The sequence below is a fragment of the Pleurodeles waltl genome, chromosome 4_2 (assembly GCF_031143425.1).
Source record: "Pleurodeles waltl isolate 20211129_DDA chromosome 4_2, aPleWal1.hap1.20221129, whole genome shotgun sequence".
Classification (NCBI taxonomy): Eukaryota; Metazoa; Chordata; class Amphibia; order Caudata; family Salamandridae; genus Pleurodeles; species Pleurodeles waltl.
This window is the reverse complement of record NC_090443.1, coordinates 1049876118-1049900082: the sequence shown is the minus strand read 5'-3', so window position 1 is coordinate 1049900082 and position 23965 is coordinate 1049876118. Positions and strand designations below refer to the sequence as shown.

Genomic DNA, 23965 nt, shown 5'->3' with positions numbered 1-23965 from the left:
TGATGTTGCTGAAATCTCTTTCTGAGGGGATGTTGAAAATATGTAGTGAGGAAGATTCCCTTTCTCTTTCTAATTTGTTTGGGTCATTTGTGGGGTTGATGTTGTCTGTGTTCTCCTTAAAGATAATTTTATATGAACCTAATTTTTCACAGCAATTCCATAGAAATGTTGCCATAGAAGTCTTCTACTTGTGGTGGTTCTGTGTTTTGGCTCGCAGGATTACAGAATTCTGCTAGAGTATTATGGATTTCTTTAGCATGGCAGTCGGCTTCAGTTCTGCATGTGGAGTAGTGTTGTTTTTTGTGGTTCTGGTGGCTCTATCCGTAGGCTGTGTTGTAGTGGCACTGTGTGATTTTCTTCTCTTGGTTTTCTCCACTTGCATTGTGTTTTTTTGTTAATCCATGTTCTGCTATTTTCGTGGTTAACCCTTGGTGTGGTTTTTGTTGGTATCTGGTTGTTCTGTGCAGTGGGACTCCATCTGTAGAATTTGTATTTTGCATTTGTAAAGCGCATTCCGGCCGTGGCATCGAAATGCTAAGCAACAGTGGGTAAATTGACCAAACGAAAGCATAGAGAGAAAAAAATGAGACTACTGAGGGAAGAGCCAAGGCTTTAGCTGCTTCCTAAAGGCCAAAAAATGGTGTTCTTTCCTAATTGTCATGGGTAGCATATTCCAGTGTTTGGCAGCAGCCACTATGAATGCTTTATCGCCCCATCTGGCCTTACGAGTGTGAGGGACGTGGACCAGGTGGGATCCTGTTGATCTAAGCTGACAACTTGGGACGTACCAGCCTAACTTTGACAACAGGTATTCAGATCCGCGCATATGCAAGGACTTATGTGTCAGACATATCATCTTAAAGATAATGCACTTCTTGACAGGTAACCAATATAACTGTCTCAGACTTCCGCTGGCCGAGGCTGAACGGGGAAGATCTAGTATTAGACGTGCTGCTGTTCTCTAAATTAATTGGAGCTTACTGAGCGAGGTTTTGTCAATATTAAGCATTAGAGCATTACAGTAGTCTATTTCGGAAATCACCGGAGCAAGGGATAACTTAATTCTGTTCTCCTTTTGTAGATATGGAAAAACTTTTTTCAAAACTTTTGAGAGTCCAGAAGCAGGCTTTGGTGATGGAGTTACCTTGAGACTTAAAAGACAGGCAATTGTCAAAAGTAAATTCCCCAAATTCCTGGTGGAACTAATGGGGGCAGGTTGATCTCCACACACTGATGGCCACCAGCGTGAGCTCCACAGATCCCTACTAGAACCAAAGAGCAAAATCTCTGTTTTGTCGCCATTCATCTTAAGCCAGTTCAAGCCCATCCATCTATTAACCTCACTCGTGCAGCGGTGAATCGATCATTAACTTCCTCCCAGTTCTTATGGACGGGAATGATTAATTGAGTATCATCCGCATAAAAAGTGGCCAGAAAACCAAAAGATCAAATAAGTCTGGCCAGCTGTGCGGCATACAGATTAAATAGAGTGGGGCTGAGCGAGGAGCCTCGAGGGACCCCACACGGTAGTTGATAAGCGGGTGCTCTAAAGGCCCGCAGCTTCCTGTAGTAGATCTTCTCCTAGAAAAGACTTCGGAATATTCAGCGCTGTGCCTCTGACACCCGCCTGATGGAGACGGAGTGCCGTGATGTGTGGAGAGGTGGTATCAAAAGCTGCTGATAGATCTAATGGCACTAAAATGGCTCCAAACCCCTGGTCAGCTAATCTCCGGATAGTGTCCGATGTGGTAATGAGGGCCGATTCCGTGCTATGGGCTTTCCTGAAGCCTTGTTGAGTGGAGTCTAAACCGCCAGAATCTTGGAGAAATTTGGCAAGTTCTTCATTAATATGTTTTTCAAAGATTTTAGTCTGAAAAGGCAGCAAGGCGATAGGCCGAAGATTCTTAAAATCGTTTGCTGCTCCATCTAATTTATTTTTCAAAGGCACTTCCGTCGCTTCCTTCCATAAAGGAGGGAAAACTCCCGTAATCAGGACCTCCTGAAATATTGGAACAAGGGCTGTGGAACCTAAATCAGGGATGACAGGGGTCCCTAGGGGAGCCAGATTTAATGCCCATAATAAGCTCTTTAATCCTCTCCAGCCGTAACGTCTGAAAATTAGTAAGCATGGGGCTGTCATGATCTATAGGACGGTTTAAAAACTCATAGGGATCCGATACCTCCACAGATTGAATGAAGCTGGCTTGAATTTGCAAAACTTTGTTTTAAAAAAAGGTGGCAACCTTATTGCAGAATTCTTGAGAATTCTCCAACTCTGGGGGTGTAGAAGGAATCGTAAGGGAACGTACCACTTTAAAGAGTTCTCTAGGGGCATTTGAAGCTTCCTTAATTTTCCGTGAAGGTCTATAGGTCTATATGTCTTGAAATCATATATTTATTGTTGGGTTTTTTTCAAGACGGGAGTTGAGTTTTTTTCCATTGTATATATGAGTGTTTTTTATGTTTTTTGGTGTCTTTGAAGTGTTGTCAGCAATAGATCTGTTGATCTTGAAGGGGATGATGTTGTGGTCGCTCCAACACATGCAAGAGACAGGTGGGGGAGGGTTGTCTGTAGCTGTGACCTGTCCCGGTTTGTTGGAGGATGTGGTCGTGAAAGTTTGATGTGCCGGCTATGGTTGTGGTCAGACTAGAGCCTTCTTCTCAAACGGTATGTTGAGGTCTCCTAGAATGCACAGGTTCAGCTCGCTCTAACGGGTCTTGGCCACTGTACGTAGTAAGACATCTTCACATGAACCCTGAGCTTACATCATATGTGCAGCGTAATGGATGGTGCTCCTTCAAGGGTGGGCTAATGGATGTAATATCTCTGTAGGTTCAAGGATCATCCCTGCTGTCCGAGGCCCGAGCTTTTATAATCTGGGTAGCCTGATTGATAGCTCTTCTGTCTGAGGCCTGAGTCTTTATCATCTGAGTAACTTATGTGAGGGCAACTTTAAGGACTTTGCTGTCTGAGGTCTGGGTGTGGCCCGAGTAACCTATCTGCTGTCTGAGGTTCAGGTTTTCATGATCTGTGTAGGGTAAGGGCTGCCTCTGTTTCCTATGGCCTGCGTCTTTTTGATCTAAGTAATCTAAAGGATTACTCTGCTGTCTCAGGCCTTAGCCTGTAAACCCTCTTTAACTCTTCTTGTAGCTGAGCATGTAAGAGTGGAACAACCCCAAGGACATCTTTGGTGTCCTAGTCCATACCTGCAACATGTGTTGCTTGGGAGATAGTTCTGCTTTCTAAGATCTGGGCCCATTCAAACCCGTCATTGTAGGGGTTTGTGCCTAAACCCGTAAGTTTGTAAAATGTGAGGGATAGCTCTGCTGTACAATTCGAGTGATTCTGGAATTGTTCTGCTGGGGTTTGAGAAGACACCAGAGGAAGGGGTTCTATGTGTTTTTTTTAAACTTTAACCTTGTCTGTGAGATCAGGTTACTTTGTGAGCATGAGGAAGAAATATAATAATTTCAAGGTCGGACTCATCTGCAGCTTTCGAGATGCGTTAAAAGTGGACTTTGTGGTCCCATGTCCTGTGCCTGGTAAGGTTACCCTATGCATGGCCAGTTTCTGGCTTCGGCTAGGCAGGTCTATGTGCTCTCATGGGTTGGTGTGGGCGTTGTAATCCCTTTTCCTGCCTTTGCTAAGGCTGAACTGTGTGATCTCATTCCTCATGTCTAGGAAGGTCAGACTATGTGATTTTATTATTTTTCTCCATTAAAGTTGGACTATGTGATCTCATTTCCTATGTCCAGGAAGTTTGGAGTGTGTGATCTCATGTCTTATTTATAGTGAGATCGGAGAATGTGATCCCATGTCCTTCCTCTGGTAAGGTTGCACTGTGTGATCTCGTATTCTGTGTCTAGTAAGGTCAGTGTCTAATCCCTTTTCCTAACTCTGGTAAAGGTGGACTGTGTGAGCTCATATCTTTTCACGTCCTATGTCTAGTAAGGTCAGACTATGTAAACTAATTTCCTCTATCTAGTAAGGGTGGACTGTATTACCTTATATCCTATGATGTCCTGTGTCTAGTAAGGTCAGACTATGTAATTCCAATTCCTGTATCTAGTGAGGTTGGGCTGTGTGAGCACATGGCCTATTATCCCTATATCTAGTAAGGTCAGAATATGTAATTCCATTTCTATTCCTATACCTACTAAGGGTGGTCTGTGTGAGCTCATGCCTTATCATGACTTATGTCTAGTAAACTCAGACTATGTAGTCCCATTTTCTAGACCTAGTAAGACTGTACGGTGTGATCCCTTATCTAACTCCAGTAAGGGGGCACTAGATCTACCCCTTTTATCATTTCAGTGAAGCTGGGCTCTTTCACTGTCCATTTCCTAATTCTGGGTGATGTGGGCTGTCTCATCCTATGTCCTAACTGCAGTAAATTCGGACTGTGTGACCTCATGTCCTATCCCGGTTGGGTTTTGGGGTGTGATGCGTGAGACTTCCTTTCCTATTGTAAGCCATCTGTCTTGTTTCTGACGAGTTAGCCACATTATTGCGGATTCCAGTGGCCACACTTAGTCACGGTGAGATAGTCTGAAGGTTCAGGGTGGGTATCTTTTGAGAGAGATGCTCCCACTTATAGAGAGCTTTTATAAAGCCAAAACTTGCTCTTGTGACTTGCAGTATTCGGGGGTACAATAAGTCAAAGATGACCCCTGATGGCAAGGTCTGAGTGTGGTATGAGGGAGTGAGGATAAGAGGGAGTTTAAAAGAAGCTTCACCTTGGTATAGACCCTTCACCAGGTAGTCAGTTTTGGAACTATGTAGAGGCGGCCAGTTTGTCACATCAGCTGTAGAATTGTTTTGATGTTGTTCACAGGACGCCAGTTACACTTCCCTTATTATCACGTAGGGGGTGGGTACCTTCTGCGTTTTTACTGTTGGGCCCAGTGAGTGTGGGCGCACTTGTGTATTGACAGCAGTAGGGGGCACAAGGGATCCAGGACTTCACTTATCAGTCTTAACCCTTTTCATTGAGACTTGCCTGTGAGATGTTGCCCAGCTTATGTGTTTTTCATTTATACAGCTTATGTGTGTTTCTCATATATATGTGTGTGTACATGTATGTTGTTTTTTCCTTTCAAACTGTGTACATCTCCCAGGATCACGGTATGCCACCCACTTCAGCTCCTTTCCCCACAATGATTGTATAACTTGTGTTTGTTTTTGTCATTCCAGATCCCTGTACACAGTGGCCACACTTCTGGTTGCCTTCTCCACTGCTGGTAACTATGCCTCTGTTGTGGTGGGTGTGTTTGTGGTGTGTTTGTAGTACCTCTGCACGAGGCCCTTTTAGTAATGTGTGTATTTTACTTTTCACAGTGTAGTAAAGTTGTTTGAGGCTGTGTTTGATGTCTGAGTGGGTTAGGTCTTTCCAGAGACTAGAAGAACCTGTGTCCTTGTTCAGCAAGAGTTGCTTAATGTGTCGTAGGCTTGTGTACCTGTTTGCTCAAAGTAGAGTCAAATTGTTTGTTATTTTGTTGGTGTGTGCACTAATTGCTGTTACATTCGTTGTGTAGAGTTGTCTCATTGATCAATATATACTAGGTATGTTTCCTTTCCACCCTGTAGCAGAGTTGTTTGCGTATTTGTTTAGCATAGTGTATAGATGTTTGTGCCTCTGTCTAGTGTTTAGTAATGTCACATGTTCGTTTGATGCCTGCACGGTTCTGCTCCATTATTCAATCTGTAGTAGAAATGCTGGTGCCATATTCCAGTGCATATGAGTATTGCTTTGTTCAGACTTGTTTGTCTTGCCTTCCTTTGTGATAAAGTTGCTTGTGTCCCTTTAACCCACAGACTAGTTATACCTTTGACTGTGCAGCCACTTAGGTTGGGCAAGCAAGGCGGCTGTGCCTTTCCTTGGTGTGTTACACAACTGCATATGCCTTTGGTTGCCATGTGTGGCAGGATTCCCTGCTTTGATTGTGTAGGAGATTGTGGCACAAACTCATGAGGCTTGTGAAAGAAAAGTACACATCTTTGCTTGGTGTGTGTTTGCATTGGATGTTTCAGTGCTTACTGAGTGGAAAGGTTGGTTTGTGTGTAGTTGAAAGTATCATGCACACAGTGTGTAACACAGCTGAGCATGCCCTACACAGTGTGTGGTGCAGAAGGGTAGACTGTGGTTATTGTACACTTATTACATATGTTTAAGAGTGCCTTTGCATGTCATATGGACAAGGCAAGTGTTCACATAGGTGCAGTCAGGCATGTTTTCAGTTTGCAGCACAGCTGGGCTGATGTCTTCCTACAATGTGCCAGTCAGTCAGACGTGTTCCCATGCAGCATATAGCCAGGCATGTCATAGCTGCCATGTCATGGTTTGGCATGCCAAGTTACATATAGTTTGAACGGTGTGTACTAAAGGTGACTGTGTCTACACTATTGGCGCTATATTCTTGACTGTGTTTAAGGCGCTACGCCCAGTCACCTGTTCCTCTTTCTCCCACTCCAGCCTCCGCCTGGCTTCTGTTCCCTGCTCTATCGTTGCTGGCGATTGGAGGGATTCTGTTCATCATGACGAACATGCAGGTGCGTGGACATGTCCCACCGGGGCTGTCATGGAGTGCGCAGGACACGCGCGCAAAGGGCGCTCAAATGGGAGAAAAGCAAACTGAGAGGGATCAAGTAGGTAGAAATAACATGGCGGCAGGAAAGCCAGGGAGGGGACCCGAGTGACACCAGGGGACAGGGAAAGCATAGAGGGGACATGAGAACCAGATAGGAGCTATGGGAGGGGGCGGGAGTAGTGTAGAGGGGACATGAGAACCAGGTAGGAGCTATGGGAGGGGGCGGGAGTAGTGTAGAGGGGACATGAGAACCAGGTAGGAGCTATGGGAGGGGGCGGGAGTAGTGTAGAGGGGACATGAGAACCAGGTAGGAGCTATGGGAGAGGGCAGGAGAAGTGTAGAGGGGACATGAGAACCAGATAGGAGCTATGAGAGGGGGCAGGAGAAGTGTAGAGGGGACATGAGAACCAGATAGGAGCTATGAGAGGGGGCAGGAGAAGTGTAGAGGGGACATGAGAACCAGGTAGGAGCTATGAGAGAGGGCAGGAGAAGTGTAGAGGGGACATGAGAACCAGGTAGGAGCTATGGGAGAGGGCAGGAGAAGTGTAGAGGGGACATGAGAACCAGATAGGAGCTATGGGAGGGGGAGGAGAGGTGTAGAGGGGACATGAGAGCCGGATAGGAGCTATGGGAGGGGCAGGAGTAGAGGGGACATGAGAACCAGGTAAGAGCTATGGGAGGGGGCGGGAGTAGTGTAGAGGGGACATGAGAACCAGGTAGGAGCTATGGGAGGGGGCGGGAGTAGCGTAGAGGGGACATGAGAACCAGGTAGGAGCTATGGGAGGGGGAGGAGAGGTGTAGAGGGGACATGAGAGCCGGATAGGAGCTATGAGAGGGGGCTGGAGAAGTGTAGAGGGGACACGAGAGCCAGATAGGAGCTATGGGAGGGGGAGGAGTGGTGTAGAGGGTACATGAGAGCCGGATAGGAGCTATGAGAGGGGCAGGAGTAGAGGGGACATGAGACTCAGATAGGAGCTATGGGAGGGGACGAGAGAAGTGTAGAGGGGACATGGGAGCTGGATAGGAGCTATGGGAGGGGGCGGGAGAAGTGTAGAGGGGACATGAGAACCAGATAGGAGCTATGGGAGGGGGCAGGAGAAGTGTAGAGGGGACATGGGAGCCGGATAGGAGCTATGGGAGGGGGCAGGAGAAGTGTAGAAGGGACATGAGACACAGATAGGAGCTATGGGAGGGGGCGGGAGAAGTGTAGAGGGGACATGAGACACAGATAGGAGCTGTGGGAGGGGACAGGGGAAGCGTAGAGGGGACCGGGCAGGCATGCATGGGGAAGGACATGAAAGGAGGTGGGAGGGTCACTGAGAGGGCTGCAGAGATTCCAGTGTAAAGGAGTGGAGGGGAAAGGTTGTCCATGAAAAGTACAAGAGTGATGCAGGGGGTCAGGGAGAAGCTAGAGAGGGCAAGAGAGACACTAGGGGACAGAAGACTCATGGAGTGAGACCCAGAGAAGCGTGGAGTGGGCGGGTGAGTGCATGAGTGATGCGAGGTGGCAGCTCTACAAAACAAGAGAAGAGAAGTGGGGGGACATAAAAACTGGGCAAACAGAAGGGAACATGACGGATGTAAATCAGGAAGGGAGAACTGTGGAAGCATGAGGGGACATGACGGATGTAAAGCAAGCAGAGAGATGTAAGGGGACAGAGAACTGAGGAAGCATGAGGGGACATGACGGATGTGAAGCAAGCAGAGAGATGTAAGGGGACAGAGAACTGAGGAAGCATGAGGGGACATGACGGATGCAAAGCAAGCAGAAAGATGTAAGGGGACAGAGAACTGAGGAAGCATGAGGGGACATGACGGATGTAAAGCAAGGAGAGAGATGTAAGGGGACAGAGAACTGAGGAAGCATGAGGGGACATGACATATGCAAAGCAAGCAGAGAGATGTAAAGGGACAGAACTGAGGAAGCATGAGGGGACATGACGGATGTGAAGCAAGCAGAGAGATGTAAGGGGACAGAGAACTGAGGAAGCATGAGGGGACATGACGGATGTAAAGCAAGCAGAGAGATGTAAGGGGACAGAGAACTGAGGAAGCATGAGGTGACACGAGATGTAAAGCAAGCAGAGAGATGTAAAGGGACAGAACTGAGGAAGCATGAGGGGACATGACGGATGCAAAGCGAGCAGAGAGATGTAATGGGACAGAACTGAGGAAGCATGAGGGGACATGACGGATGTAAAGCAAGCAGAGAGATGTAAGGGGACAGAGAACTGAGGAAGCATGAGGGGACATGACGGATGCAAAGCAAGCAGAGAGATGTAAAGGGACAGAACTGAGGAAGCATGAGGGGACATGACGGATGTAAAGCAAGCAGAGAGATGTAAGGGGACAGAGAACTGAGGAAGCATGAGGGGACATGACAGATGCAAAGCAAGCAGAGAGATGTAAAGGGACAGAACTGAGGAAGCATGAGGGGACATGACGGATGTAAAGCAAGCAGAGAGATGTAAGGGGACAGAGAACTGAGGAAGCATGAGGGGACATGACGGATGCAAAGCAAACAGAGATGTAAAGGGACAGAACTGAGGAAGCATGAGGGGACATGACGGATGCAAAGCAAGCAGAGAGATGTAAGAGGACAGAACTGTGGAAGCATGAGGGGACATGACGGATGTAAAGCAAGCAGAGAGATGTAAGGGGACAGAACTGAGGAAGCATGAGGGGACATGACGGATGCAAAGCAAACAGAGATGTAAAGGGACAGAACTGAGGAAGCATGAGGGGACATGACGGATGTAAAGCAAGCAGAGAGATGTAAGAGGACAGAGAACTGAGGAAGCATGAGGGGACATGACGGATGTAAAGCAAGCAGAGAGATGTAAGGGGACAGAGAACTGAGGAAGCATGAGGGGACATGACGGATGTAAAGCATAAGAGAGTATTGAGGGAACATGAGGGACATGCTAGCAGCAGATGGGATGACGGCATGCATTCGAGATGTCCAGAAGCTTTAGTGGGACCGTAGAGGAGACGAGGGATGTAAGAGTGTCAGGGGGACTAAGGTGAGGGAACAGGAGGGACAATGACCGCCGTATTGGCTGTAGAGAGAGTGTACGAGAGCTGTGGTAGGAGAGATGGTTGAGACAAAGGGTACAAAACATGAGGGACACACGGGAGGGAGCAAGAGGGCAATGAGAAAGTCCTGAAGGAATGAAGACAGTTCAGGAAGGAATGAGAGGTGCCTGGGGGGATGGAGAGAGACACTTGAAGGGATGGAGAGAGAGCAGGAGTGAGGCCCGGAGAGTTGGAGACAGACACTTGAAGGTATGGAGAGAGGGAAAGAGTGAGGCCTGGAAATGGAAGATACATGGCAGGAGGAGAGACATGGGGGCGAAGGAAGGGCTGGGGAAAGGTCAAAGGTGGAGAGTTATTGAGGAATGAGGAGATGGTAAGCTGCCTTGAGGAATGGAGAGACACGTGACGGGATGGAGGAAGGGAAAGAGCGAAGCCTGGATGGATGGATGGATGGATGGAAGAGAGAGAGAGAGAGAAAATACATAAATAAAAAAAGAGAATGGATGACATATGTAGGAATGGAGAGATGCCTTGAGGCTTGGTTATGCACCTGGTGGAATAGAAAGTAACGTGATGGAGTGAGAGGAAGGGAGAGGCCTGAGAGGGGAGGAGTCTTGGAAGGATGGAGAGATGACTAGAGCGATACAGAGAGACATGAAGGAATGGATAGAGAGGGGCCTGGAGGGGTGTAGAGACCCACAGGGCCTGGGACACTCCTGGAGGGAGAGGCCTGGAGGAATGGAAGACACATGGAGGGATGGGGATGCTTGGAGGGATGGTGAGAGGCCAGGAGAGACGGAGGGAATGAATGTAAGAGAGGGGCCTGGAGGGGTGTAGAGACACACAGGGCCTGGGACACTCCTGGAGGGATGGTGAGGGAGGCCTGGAAGGATGGAAAGAGGCCTGGAGGAATGGAGACACATGGAGGGATGGGGGATGCTTGGAGGGATGGTGAGAGGCCAGGAGAGATGGAGGGAATGAATGTAAGAGAGGGGCCTTCAAAGGATGAAGGGACAATGTCCTGTTGGATGGAATGATGCATGGAGGAATGGGGGAGAGGGAGGCCTAGGAGGATGGAGAGAAGGCCTGAAGGAATGGAGAGAGAGGTCTGGAGTGGTGGAAGACACATGCAGTGATGGGGGGTGCAGGCACACATGGGGTGTGCAGAAAGGGCTTGAGGGAGGCCTGGAGGGATCTAAAGGGAGAGGAGTGAAGGGGTGGTGGACAGGGAATATTTGCAGAATTAGGTGACGCGCTGTAGCGGTGCTGCTGGGAGTTTCCTTCTCTCTGACCTCGCTCTGCTGACCCCCTCTGCAGGTTGGGAACCTCTTCGGCCGGCACAGGTCCACCATCATCACTCTCTACAATGGAGCCTTCGATTCCTCCTCTGCCGTCTTCCTGCTCATCAAGGTAAAACTGTGAATTTATGAAGGCGGCTGGTTGCACTGCGTGCTTCTGCAGTTTTGCAGCGTGAATATTTTCTGGATTCACATGCTGTGCATTATTCCATCATCTAGTGGTTGGGTCCGGAATTCTCCCCTATTTCACCAATGTTGTAGTCCTCGGTACTGTTCTGGGGTGCAGGAGCAGGACTGGCCCAGCACTAAGTGCAGTGTGGTTAAACGTCCTCCCCCTAGGAGGCCTGGCAGCTGGTGTGACCTCGCCCATGTATTCACTCTTGGGTGGCACAGGGGCAGGTGGCGCAGGGTTGATCACCTTGATACACCTTGTACTCTGTGTTCCTGCTCTGTGCACCCACACTGACTTGGGGACCACATGCTCCTAGAAACCCCCTCAGGCTCGTGCTGGAGCTAGGCAGGTGGTGATGGAGGGTGGAGAGCCTGCTCCTGCTGTAACAGAGGAACAGTTTCGCTGCTGTGCATTTGTCGCTAGGGTTGAAAACAAGGTATTTAAAAATGCAAACGCACGTATTTCTATGTCACTAAGGGTGCGGTCTCCTGCTTTAAAAGGCAGGATTTCTAATTATTGTTGTTTACTGCTCCAACTGGTGCCTGAGGCACCCGCTACTAATGGAGAACACTTTCTACCTTCGTTCCTGGAATTCTGAGCCAAGGTGCCAACCCTGCAGTAAACCCAACCAATTCTGCCCTCTCGCCCGCGCTCTGACTCCAGCGGTCGTGTTTATATTATAGCTGCATACTCCTTCCTGCCCCCTCCTGCCTCCAGTCATCCTTGACTATATCCTACAGCTGGAAACAACAAATCTAACTCCATACTCTGTTATTGTGTTGGTATTTTTATAGTGCAGGGTTCTGCAAAGTAGGTCCTGGGGAGCTGGATCCATGCCAGGTTTTTAGCATATCCATATTTAGAAAAAAAGGTGTTTCAGAAATCTACATTTTTCTAAATGTGGATATTCTAAAAACCTGGCATGGACCTGGCTCTCCAGGACCGACTTTGCAGAACCCTGGTATTGTGCTTTCCTATACTTTGTGAGGCGCAAAGCGCTGTGTAGATTGTTCGGTGAGGATCTTGAGTAAGTACTTTGTATCTATCATCGTCCTCTTCATGAGTTTATTTTGATGAAGTCATGAAGACTTATACATAAAAATAAACCTGGATGAAAATTATAGGAATTAGAAGCCCTATATCTCATTGTATTAAAAACAACGTGCAAAACATGTGGAGCATAGCTTTAGGACAGACAACAACTGTAAAGAAAATCTCATCTAATTGTGTAGTATGTAATGAAAAGCATGTGTGAGCTTCATCTCAGACCGAGGAAACGAGGCTGCCTCTCTGTAGTGTGCCTGACTGCACCACAGTCGCAGATACTCTGGAGACGGCCAAGCAGATGCCCAGTCCAAGTCAGTAAAGGAACACAAGAAGCCTAAGTTCACATATTCAATCTTCTCACTAGAACTGAGTGTAGATACTTGTGTCGAGGGACTGAGTATGAGAAGGGTGTGCAGCATTGGTTGGAAATGGAGGCAGAGTGAGGAGGCATCCCTGGATCTCTGCTCCTAGGAGAGCGGACCGTCCATGGACCATCCATATCTTGGAACAGGTTATTAGAGCTGATGAACCTGTCCAGGTATCCCTCCATGCCATTGCAGCACTTGGTCAGGGAACCAGCCCTAACTGGTGGCTTCGGCAGATCAGTTTCACTCCCTTAGATATTGTTTTCCATATGCCTATCTGCAATCACCTGGACGTCCTTATCAGGAAGTGTACGAGGGGCGTGCAGAATACAAGAAGATCCTGAGTGAGCTGGCATGCTTTTAATGCGACCGAGCCATGTGATGGAAAGGGCACTGGAGTGCGTCTTCGTGTCCTAAAAAGTTCCCTTAGTAATCAGGTGCCCATTTGACTGGGACACCCAAACCTACGGCCTGATGGAGATCTCAGCACACAAATTACTCTGTCACAACGGTGATGGATTTCCCGTCCGCCAAAATATAAATCCCGTAGAATATAATGGGATTTATATTACTTCATGACAGGCGTGCATGGAGGTTCCAGCTGTTTGTCCCTGAGCCGCCTTCAGAAAACTGTTCTCTGTAATTTCTGCAAGTTTAAATATCCCCAGATGCCTCCCCATTGTTCAGGGCGGAACGCTTACTGGTCACCCAGATCAAGATCCCATTGTCGGAAGTAAGGGGTCTGTTTCCAGAAGCCATTGTGTCACCAGAAACTCAAATACGATGTAAACCAGTGCCCCGGAGAAGCTGCCACCATCTCAGGACAGAAAAGCTGGGGAGATAAAAAAACACCTTGCTGATGAAATCTTCACAGGGTAGGAGTAAATCAGGAGTGAGTAATCCAGGTGAGGAAGTCCCCAAACTGTGAGGATCAACAAGTGGAGGGAGCTCACACAGGAGCCAAGATCTTCATGCAGAGGAGCTGAGAGCACCACGAGTCCTTCTCCAAGCCGAGTGAGCCAATAATGGCCCTCAGTCCTGACTCCTCGCAGCATAAAGCTGTGGTTATAGTAAACTCTCCACGCCAATTAATGAGACCAATCTTAAATTCAGGAAAGCAATCAAAACCTGGATATTTTTATCCAATAGCTTCTATTTCTCTCTTTTTAGGCTAGTTATGTTACATGCGTTAGTGAAAACTGATGTGACAACTGGTTTCTCCTCTCTTTCCCAAGTGCCAGTCTGTCTGCCTACAAAACGAGCACGCCTCTCCTGAGTGTTCACCATGTTCCTTTCGAAGGCGGCTTCTCTGTTGAAACTTGCCTTTTGGGCCAAGGCCCATGTGGCTTCCTGCCAGGGAGAGGCAGCACCTCTCGCCAGTGCAGGCTTTCATTGTGTCCTTTGCTGGGAGTCATTGGCACGTCTCCCCAGGAGAGCAGAAGGCTGTCTCTGGGACAGACCCCCATGTGCAGCCGTGGACAGGCACAGGGAATTTAGGGCAATAAAATGACAACTTTATAAAACTTGCACACTGCAGCAAGTTACATTAATTCTCACTTGGGCACCAAGTTGGGCTTAATGCAGCAAGCTGTTTGATACCTTACAGTACCAACTTTAGTAGTCCCAGTCTGAAGTTAGAAAGGCTGAGGTCTCCGCTTGCAACTCTGCATTTGCCAATGGGGCTATTAACCTTTTCCACAGTAAAAACTACAATTTCGGGCTTTTACTGTTAGAACGTGTAAAAGTACATGTTCCACTGTTTGATATACAGCACTCTGGTTTAGGGCTTATTAGCCTGCCTTAGGGGTGACTTGTATACTTCATAAGTCTAATAAAACGTAAATATATTAAATATGAATATTTGGGGATCGGCATTGTTTTAAATGGCAAAGTCGAGTTAGCAGTTTAAGTGCACTTCCAGTCTGCAGTGGCCGACTGGGAGCCATGTTTCACCTTTGTCACGCCCAGGGTGGCACAACCAGTGAGCGCTGCAATCCTTAGGGTGCCCATCTAACATATAGGCCCTGGGTACCATATATTGGGGACTTACTAATATGTTAGTGTATGCCAATTGGGTATAAGCCAATCAAACATGCACAGTTTAAGGTCCGGGCACAGTGAGGATTGGTTAGCAGACCTCCGTCCACTCAGAGTCGAAAAACCAGGAGTTATCACCCCAAATCTTTTGGGGGTGACCATACAAAAAGAGGCATTTCCTTACATTCACAAAATGCAATACAGTGGTAAATGTATAGCCATTGGTAAATTAGTGGACCCCAGACAACAGCACAGTGCTGTAAACTGTGTGATCCTAGGCAAATAAAACTCTCCCTGTTCCGCCCTTTGTCGTCACTTTGAAACCGGCTTAGTGGATGAAATAAACACCAAGGGCCTATTCACTGGACAGGTCCCAGTATAGTTTTTATTGACACATTCAGGGCTATTTATCAGCAGGATTTGCATCTCCGGGGCTGAACGTGCTCCTGAGGCTGCATGGCGCAGGACCCCCTCTTCTTCTGCAGCCCGCCCTCCCACGATGAGTAACTATTTTGTTTTCAGCTCATAACAGGATGGAAGAGTGAGTGTTGCTTGCCATATGTAAGATTAAAAGTGGCAGGACACTAAAATGCAGGACGGTGGGTGGTCCTGCAGCGCGTCTCTGCGGGGAGTGTGACTGAAGCTTCAATTGCAAGACAAACCTGAGGAATGGGAGGCGGCTAGCCACCGTAACCCTAGGTTGGGGTAGTTGGCTCTACTGGGACTTAAAGCCATGGTCCAGCTCTGCGAGACCAGTGAGGGGGCCTTCGCAGCGCTACACCGTGAGTGTGAAGCTTGGAAGAGGGCCCACCCTGGCCTCGCAGCAACTGTATAGTGCAGCGAAGCCTAGAGAAGGGGTTCTTACAACCATGGTACAGTGCTGTGAGGCCTGGGAGTGATGGAAATTCCCCCCCTGTTCCGTGCAGCGCTACACGTGACTGCGAAACCCCGGAGATGGGGGCCACCGCCCTTGGGCTGAAGCAACACGCCATGCCTTGGTCTCATTTGTGTGTGGTGGGGGGAACAAGTGTATCAGTGTGGGAAGTCATGGCCTAGCTGTCGTGCAGTGTCGGGGGGCCCTACGTCGGGGTGAGCCCGTCGCTCTGGGCAGCTGCCCACACGGGTGTCCGCAAAGCCTCCTCAGCGGGTCCGCGACTGCTTAGAAAATCAAATAATATGAACAGCGTGTATATAAATAAAGTGGCTGAATGTACAACTGAACATTTCAAAATGTACTGTAAATGTCAAGGAATTTGAAATTGGATGCTAAAAATTGAATTAGTGTCCTCAGATTAATTTGTGGGAGCCGTGCAGATGCACCAGACAGGATATAGTACGAACGATATGTAACTTTAATTGAATTTAGAAAAGTTTAATCATTCCTCTATAAATTGTTTTTATTTTTTTATTTATATTTGTTTGCAAATGAAATAAAATGTGTGTATGTCTAGATGAACGCGTGTGTCTGTAATGACTTGAAACACGAAACAATGCACAAAAAATAATGTTTAGGCCGTGGTCCCTGACTTCCAGTAATGACTCAGTAGGGGGGGGTCCCCGTGATTCCAGTAATTCTTCAGTGGAGCCCCCGGGTTCCAGTAATGATAAAGTGGGGGTCCACAGAAGTCACAAGGTTGGGAACCACTGATGTACACTTTATCCGGCCGCCCGGGCTGGGAGCAGTGATCATGCCTTGGTAAGGCGACCCTGCAGCCTCCCACACTGTCACGTGTGCATGTTTCACAACTGCATCCTATCACACTGCTGCATGTACATGCTTCATGGCTTGCATCCTCCCACATACCCATGGGCACATGTTTCACAGCTTGTGTCCTCTCACGTTGCCATATGCTACTTTTTCACATCTGGTGTCTCCCATGTGGCCTAGGGTGCATGTTTCACTACTTGCGGCTCCCTGCACTGCCACGTGTGCATGTTTTTCAACTTGTGTGCCCCTGCACTCCCACGTGCGCATATTTCACAACTTGCATTTCCCCGCACTCCCACATGCATGTTTTGCATCTCCCAGCACTGCCAGGTGCATATGTTTCACTGCTTGCTTCCTCCCACACTGCCACTTGCACATGTTTCACAGCTTGTGTCCGCACACATTGTCGTGTATGTTTCACAGCTAGTGTCCTCACACATTGTCGTGTGCATGTTTCACAGCTAGTGTCCTCACACATTGTCGTGTGTGTATGTTTCACAGCTAGCGTCCTCCCACATTGCCACTTGCACATGTTTCACAGCTTGTGTCCACACACATTGTCGTGTGTGTATGTTTCACAGCTTGTGTCCACACACATTGTCGTGTATGTTTCACAGCTAGTGTCCTCACACATTGTCGTGTGTGTATGTTTCACAGCTTGTGTCCTCACACATTGTCATGTATGTTTCACAGCTTGTGTCCGCACACATTGTCGTGTGTGTATGTTTCACAGCTAGTGTCCTCACACATTGCCGTGTGTGCATGTTTCACAGCTAGTGTCCTCACACATTGCCATGTGTGCATGTTTCACAGCTAGTGTCCTCACACATTGTCGTGTGCATGTTTCACAGCTTGTGTCCGCACACATTGCCATGTGTGCATGTTTCACAGCTAGTGTCCTCACACATTGTCGTGTGTGCATGTTTCACAGCTAGTGTCCTCACACATTGCCATGTGTGCATGTTTCACAGCTAGTGTCCTCACACATTGTCGTGTGCATGTTTCACAGCTTGTGTCCGCACACATTGCCATGTGTGCATGTTTCACAGCTAGTGTCCTCACACATTGTCGTGTGTGCATGTTTCACAGCTAGTGTCCTCACACATTGCCATGTGTGCATGTTTCACAGCTAGTGTCCTTACACATTGTCGTGTGTGTATGTTTCACAGCTTGTGTCCTCACACATTGTCATGTATGTTTCACAGCTTGTGTCCGCACACATTGTCGTGTGTGTATGTTTCACAGCTAGTGTCCTCACACATTGCCATGTGTGCATGTTTCACAGCTAGTGTCCTCACACATTGCCATGTGTGCATGTTTCACAGCTAGTGTCCTCACACATTGTCGTGTGTGTATGTTTCACAGCTAGTGTCCACACACATTGTCGTGTGCATGTTTCACTGCTTGCTTCCTCCCACACTGCCACTTGCACATGTTTCACAGCTTGTGTCCTCACACATTGTCGTGTGTGCATGTTTCACAGCTTGTGTCCACACACATTGTCGTGTATGTTTCACAGCTAGTGTCCTCACACATTGTCGTGTGTGTATGTTTCACAGCTTGTGTCCTCACACATTGTCATGTATGTTTCACAGCTTGTGTCCTCACACATTGTCGTGTGTGCATGTTTCACAGCTTGTGTCCTCTCGATTGGCTGTAACTGACATTACTTTATGTTGAGTGCGCTCTGAAGCCTACTGATGAGCGCTACCAAGCACACACATTTGGGACTATTCCCGCATTTTTAGCCCATAGTAGCAAATTGCCTTTTCCTAGGCATTTACCTCTGGAGTCTGGGGGACGTTAGCTAAAGTAGTCTGTGGGGGGGGGGGGCACAGAGTAGAAAATTAAATCTTATATTTACAGAAGGAGGGTGGGAGCACACTGCCTCGCATCCCAGCACCAAATGTGCCCCAGTGCATCATGGGAAATACAGTGTCTGATAACACTTACTTCAGTAAGTCTTCTCAGGATCTGTACCACTCATTGGGTGCAGGGGCATCAACACAAGCTCATCAGCTCAGTAGAGCCTCTTTACTTTAGGCAACACGTCCGGCACCTCAAAACGACTTGTTGCTCTCTACTGATGAAGTAAAGTATCCAAAAGCACATATCTAGAGCTACACAGCACAGGCTGCACCAACAAGGGTGAAAAACCTGTAGGAAAGTAGCCTCTTTCTTGGCATGGTTACCCCAGTTTTCTGCCTGTTGTCTGTGTGTTTAACTGTGTCTACTGGGATCCTGCTAACCAGGACCCCAGTAGTTTTGCTCTCTCCTGTAAATTGTACCTTTTTCTTACCACAATTGGCATACTGATCCGCCCATGTAAGTCCCTGTTATAGGGTACCTAGGTACCCAGGGCATTGGGATACCAGGGGATCCCCATGGGCTGCAGCAGTTATTCTGCCACCTATAGGGAGCCCATGCAAAGGGTTCTGCAGGCCTGCCATTGCAGTCTGTGTGAAACGGGTGCATGCACCCATTTTCACTACAGGTCTCTGCACCAGGTCACCCCTTTGGTAGGCCCTCTCAGCCCAGAGGGGAGGGTGCAGGTACCTGTGTGTGAGGGCAGCAATGCACTAGCAGAGGTGCCCCACGAACTCCAGATCCATTTTCCTGGACCTTGTGAGTGCGGGACGCCATTTCACATGTGTACTGGACATAGGTCACTACCTATGTCCAGCTACATAATGGTAACTCCAACCCTGGGCATGTTTGGTATCAAACATGTCAGAATCATACCCCAGTACTGTTGCAAGTATTGGAAGTATGATTCCATGCACTCTGGGGGCTCCTTAGGGGTCCACCAGTCTTACAGTGTTCTCCGGGCAGCCCAAGCTGCTGCCACCCCTCAGGCAGGTTTCTGCCTTCTTGCTGCTTGATCTGATCAAGCCCAGGAAGGCAGAACAAAGGATTTCCTTTGGCAGAGGGAGGTAACACCCTCTCCCTTTGGAAATAGGTGTGACTGGCTTGGGAGGAGTGGCCTCCCCAAGCCACTGGTTTGTGATGAAGGGCACATTTGGTGCCCTCCGTGCATAAACCAGTCCACACCGGTTCCGGGACCCCCAGTCCCTGCTTTGGCCTGAAACTGGACAATGGAAAGGAGAGTGACCACTTCCCTGTTCATCACCACCCGAGGGTGGTGCTCAGAGCTCCTCCAGAAGGTTCCTGGGTTCTGCCATCTTGTTTCCAAGGTTGGCAGGGAACTCTGGGAGCATCTGAGTGGCCAGGTCAGGCAGCTGATGTCAGAGCCCCCGGCAGGTGATGTCAGAGCCCCCTCCTGATAGGTGCTTACCTGGTTAGGTGACCAATCCCACTTTCAGGGCTATTTAGGGTCTCTCTCTTGGGTGGGTCCTCAGATTCGGCTTGCAAGACTCCGGCAGGATTCCTCTGCAACCTTCACTTCGACTTCTGGTCACTGGAACTGCGACTGGACCCTCCAGGAACCGACAACGCTGCAATCAATGAAGAAGACTCTTCTGCAACTTTGTTTCCACAGCTCCTTCCAGCTTTGCAAAATTTCCCCGGCTGTGCATCCTCAGAATTCATGAACTCTTCAGCCTGCACAAGAAGAAGGAATCTCCCTTAGAGTGAAAGAGTCACTCCACTGCAACCGCAGGCACCTACAGCAAGCGACCACTGCCTGCGTGGATCTCCCCTCATCTTGAGCTGTGTGGATCCTGCATCACAGGTGGTGGTCCAGAGTACGCCTCTTTGTCCTCTCTGACAGCTGTCCAACTTTGGTCGAGGTAAGCCTTCGCCTTCCCACGCAGGACCGTACCCCTGTGCTCCGTGTCTCTTGCAGCTGCCATGGCTTGTTTTCATCTCCTCCAAGGGATCTTCAGGCGACGTGTTGCTCCAGCCTCAACACTCCTTCCTGCAAAGCATAGCCTCCTGTGTGGTTTTCCGGCAGCGTGGTATCCTCTTCTGTAGTGCTGCGTGGGCCTCTTCTACGACTTCTGTGTCCCCATCCTTTGGGACTCCTGTGGGTGCTACCTCTGCTCCTGTGGACTCTCTGTGACGCTGAGGGACCTCTGTGACTCCCCCTCCTTGGTTGAGTCCTCCTGGGCCTTGCTGGTCCCCTGGCAGCACCACCTTTCCACTAACCGCGAGTTTGCCTTTGCCAAGGCTTGTTGGTGGAATTCCTCCACCGACACCCGACTGCAATCTTCACTCCAGCATGGGACATCATCTGCATCCATCAGGAACTCTTCTCTGGCTCCAGGGCTGCAGCACAGACCTGTTCATCACCATCGACCAACTTCTGCAAGTACAGCTGCGTGGGTAGTAGCTCCTACTCCTCCTGGACTCCACTGTGACTCTTGGACTTCGTCCCCTCTCTCCACATGTCTTCTGTCTCCAGGAATCCACCACTGTTTTTCTTGTACTCTTGTCTGTGTGTCTGAGTGTCTTCTTTTCCTCCTTTTGGGTGGTTTTGGGAAAATCCAGTGATTTACTCCTGCATTTTTGGTCGCTGAGGGGGCACTGTGTTACTTACCTCTGTGGTTTTCTAGTACTCCCAGCTCCCCTCTACACATTCTACTTACCTATGTTGGGCTCCTGTGTTCTCATTCCATTTTTTTAGTATATGGTTTGGGCTCCCCCTAGGGTCACTATTGGTTATTGCTATTTGCACTGTTTTCTAACCTTTTCTATGCCTATTTCTGATTACTAGTGTGTGTGTGTGTGTGTGTGTGTGTATGTGTGTGTGTATATATATATATATATATATATATATATATATATATATATATATATATATATATGTGTGTATTACTTACCTCCTACTGGAGGGTTGCCCTTTTAGTAATTTGTGGTATTGTGTTACAAAAATAAAGTACCTTTATTTTTGTAACACTGAGTGTTTTCTTTCATGTGTGTGAGTACTGGGTGACTACAGTGGTATTGCATGAGCTTTGCATGTCCCCTAGATAAGCCTTGGCTGCTCATCCACAGCTACCTCTAGAGAGCCGCGCTTCTAGACACTTCACTAAGAGGGGATACCTGGACCTGGTATAAGGTGTAAGTACCATAGGTACGCACCACACACCAGGACAGCTTGCTACACTACTACTGAAGTAAGTGTTATCTGTCACTGCATTTGGGCAAATTGAGTGATCTTCCTTCTGTTTATATCTACAGTCACGATTTAAAGGAGTATGTGTATCCGTGTCTGTCTGTCCATCTGCCCTCTTTTTGATATTTACTGGACCCCTTTGGGTCTTGGCCGTCGCAATATGTGGTGGGGCATTAGTCGAGGTTAATGAGGCGGAGGGGTTACAAACCAAGAAGACGGTGTAAAACTGCACACAGCCCATTCAGCGCTTTGCTTCAGGAAAACAGGACTTCATGCAACAAGATTCTACTTCAGTGCAAACAAGATACACGCAAATCCTTGACGTGCTAGCTCCTTTGTGGGCTAAAATCCACCCCCAAAACACTATGCGCTAGATGTCGGTTAAGATGGCCTTGGCTTGAGTAAACTCTGGGATATCTTTAAACGTTCCAGTCTCTGACTCTTACTGGAGGACAACTAAATGGTGTAGAGGTTGAGCAGGCATGCAGATAAGAGTTGGCAAACCTACTAATAGTCCCAATTCACAATTAAATGTGACACTGCAAAAAGTATAGAGCTCAAGCCTCCACAGCCCAAAAACTGGAACCCCAACCTCAGAAGTTTCTGTCCAAATTCTTAGCTTCCCCCAGTGGGTGATGTCCGGGTGACGGGTCACTGTTGCCCATCCTGATGAATTCCAGGGGCCAGTTAAAGAATCACCTGCCCCTCCACGGTTTTTATGGCGTTGATGAACATATCCGGTCTGCTTTCTATGTAGTGGTGCCTTTAGTTGTGATGTATTGTATCTCGGGATCTGTGTCTATGTTCAGGATTTTCCTGTGACGGGGGCAGTCCTAGACCAGGGGCACCCGATGTAGTCACAGGTGACACCAGTCCAGCTCAGAACGTGTCGCTTTAGGGTTAGGTTTGCTCAACCATAAGAGTGAGAAAGATGGTTCACACTGATTCCAACTCACAGATAGCCCTGTCAAGCAGTGGGACTAGTGCGGATACCAAGAAGGAATGTAAAGATTTGTCTTTCTCTCACCCTGGAGTGGAAGACCAGGGTCCACCTTGGCATGGCATGGACCCAGGATAACTCTGGCACAACCTCCTCATTGTGCGAAGGTGATGGAGCAGCTCCTCAAACAGATGTCCTGGAGTCCGTCTTGTAAGCTGGACTGCTGTGACCGTGTGACTCCTGGGCAGACTTTGTTCATCGAGATGTCTTCATGTAGGTCCTCCTGTTCAGCTGAGCCTCGTGCAGCTCTTCCAAGGGATCGGATCACTCCTCCTGGCAGACAGGAATGTTAGATCTTCCTTTTGTTCACTGCTTAAAGCATCAAGAAGTCTCATCTGGGTTTCCAGACTAAAATCCAGTCTGGAGGAAGAATACCAACCATGCTGAGGCTCCGCTCCTAGGCCAAAGTTTTCTCTGACTACACTGGTGTGCAGTCTTCATCTCTGTTGAGACACTGAAGATGTACTCTTGATGGTGTCTAGTACTTATATCACTCTGGTGACCAAGGGGACATGCCGAAACGTATCGGAGTATTCAGCATTTCAAGTTTCGTGTATGTCTTCCGTCTGAAAAGAGCACCTGTCCTTGCTGGTGGCCAACATTTAAGGGCTTGGTCTGAGCTCAAATCTCCAGTCGGAGCAGGTCAGCTGGTGTAGGCATGATGTATACCTGCATCACCCTGGAGGCCCACGTCAGTTCTGTTGCCAAGGGAGAGGACCACAACACAAAAGATGGGTGATTAGGAGGTGTCACTTCAGCCGAGTAGAGCTATATGGGACAAGGGCAATGCGCTGGACCCCTCCCCCGCACCCCAGGCTCACCAGTGCCGGGGAGGCGCACAGGAGCGTGTGTCTGTGCAGCTTGAGGTGTTTTAACTTCCTATTCAGCACGTGTAGTCCAAGGGAAAGTAACCTTCTCCAGGCTGTTTGTATCGCTCCCATTGTCAATCATGCAACAGCCGTCCTTGATACATGATTAAAGGAAAGGGCCCCAGTTATGATGACGGAACAGACCTTTTAGAGGGTAAAGATCATAGGCACCTGCTCCACAAATAGAAAGGTGACAAGCACTGGCAAAGCCAGCAGGTCTCCATAAAATGGAAGCACCAAGCAAAACTGTTGATTTTGCCAATGCTTGCCTGTAAAGTATTTTAAAAAACAAAAGAAGTAAAAACAAAATGCTGGAGGGAAAGCAAACACATCTTATGGCATCTCCACACTGTATATTGGATTCAATCTTTTTAGTGTGTGTATATGTATATTTATATGTGTATATGTATGTGTGTGTGTGTATATATAATATATAAAGGAATAGTTTGTTTTTTAAATACTTAATTAAGGAAACTGAATAGAATTTTGAAAAGGTAAAATGTAGTGTGTGAATGTAAAGCAAGTCACCTGCTAACGCCTAATTTACTTTCCACAGGGTTCAGCGATTTGGTTTTCAATAGTAACCCAAGGGGCCGACTTATGGGCCTCCAGGAGGAGGCATGTCATGCTAAGTACAGCTTCTGCCTAAGCTGTCAGCTAAGACTATGGCTGATGACTCTTCACTTGCACTATAAATCTTACATGCATTAAGTGGAATGCAGGATATAAAACAAAAACAATCATTAAAGTCTGGTCTTTAGCCACACC

General features: G+C 48.1%; 1 protein-coding gene across 10 annotated transcripts in view; it reads left to right on the top strand.

Moving 5' to 3' along the window:
• The window catches only part of LOC138293717 (equilibrative nucleobase transporter 1-like), a 383365-nt gene that overhangs the window by 297941 nt on the left and 61459 nt on the right, over window positions 1-23965 (top strand). For all 10 annotated transcript variants that reach the window (XR_011203087.1, XR_011203090.1, XR_011203089.1 and 7 more), the window contains 3 exons: window positions 5195-5241; window positions 6474-6550; window positions 10942-11034. Coding sequence is in view for 7 of the 10 variants with exons in the window: in XM_069233048.1 (XP_069089149.1) it covers window positions 5195-5241; window positions 6474-6550; window positions 10942-11034 (217 nt within the window). In the remaining 3 variants the exon portion in view is untranslated. The remainder of the gene's footprint in view (window positions 1-5194; window positions 5242-6473; window positions 6551-10941; window positions 11035-23965) is intronic.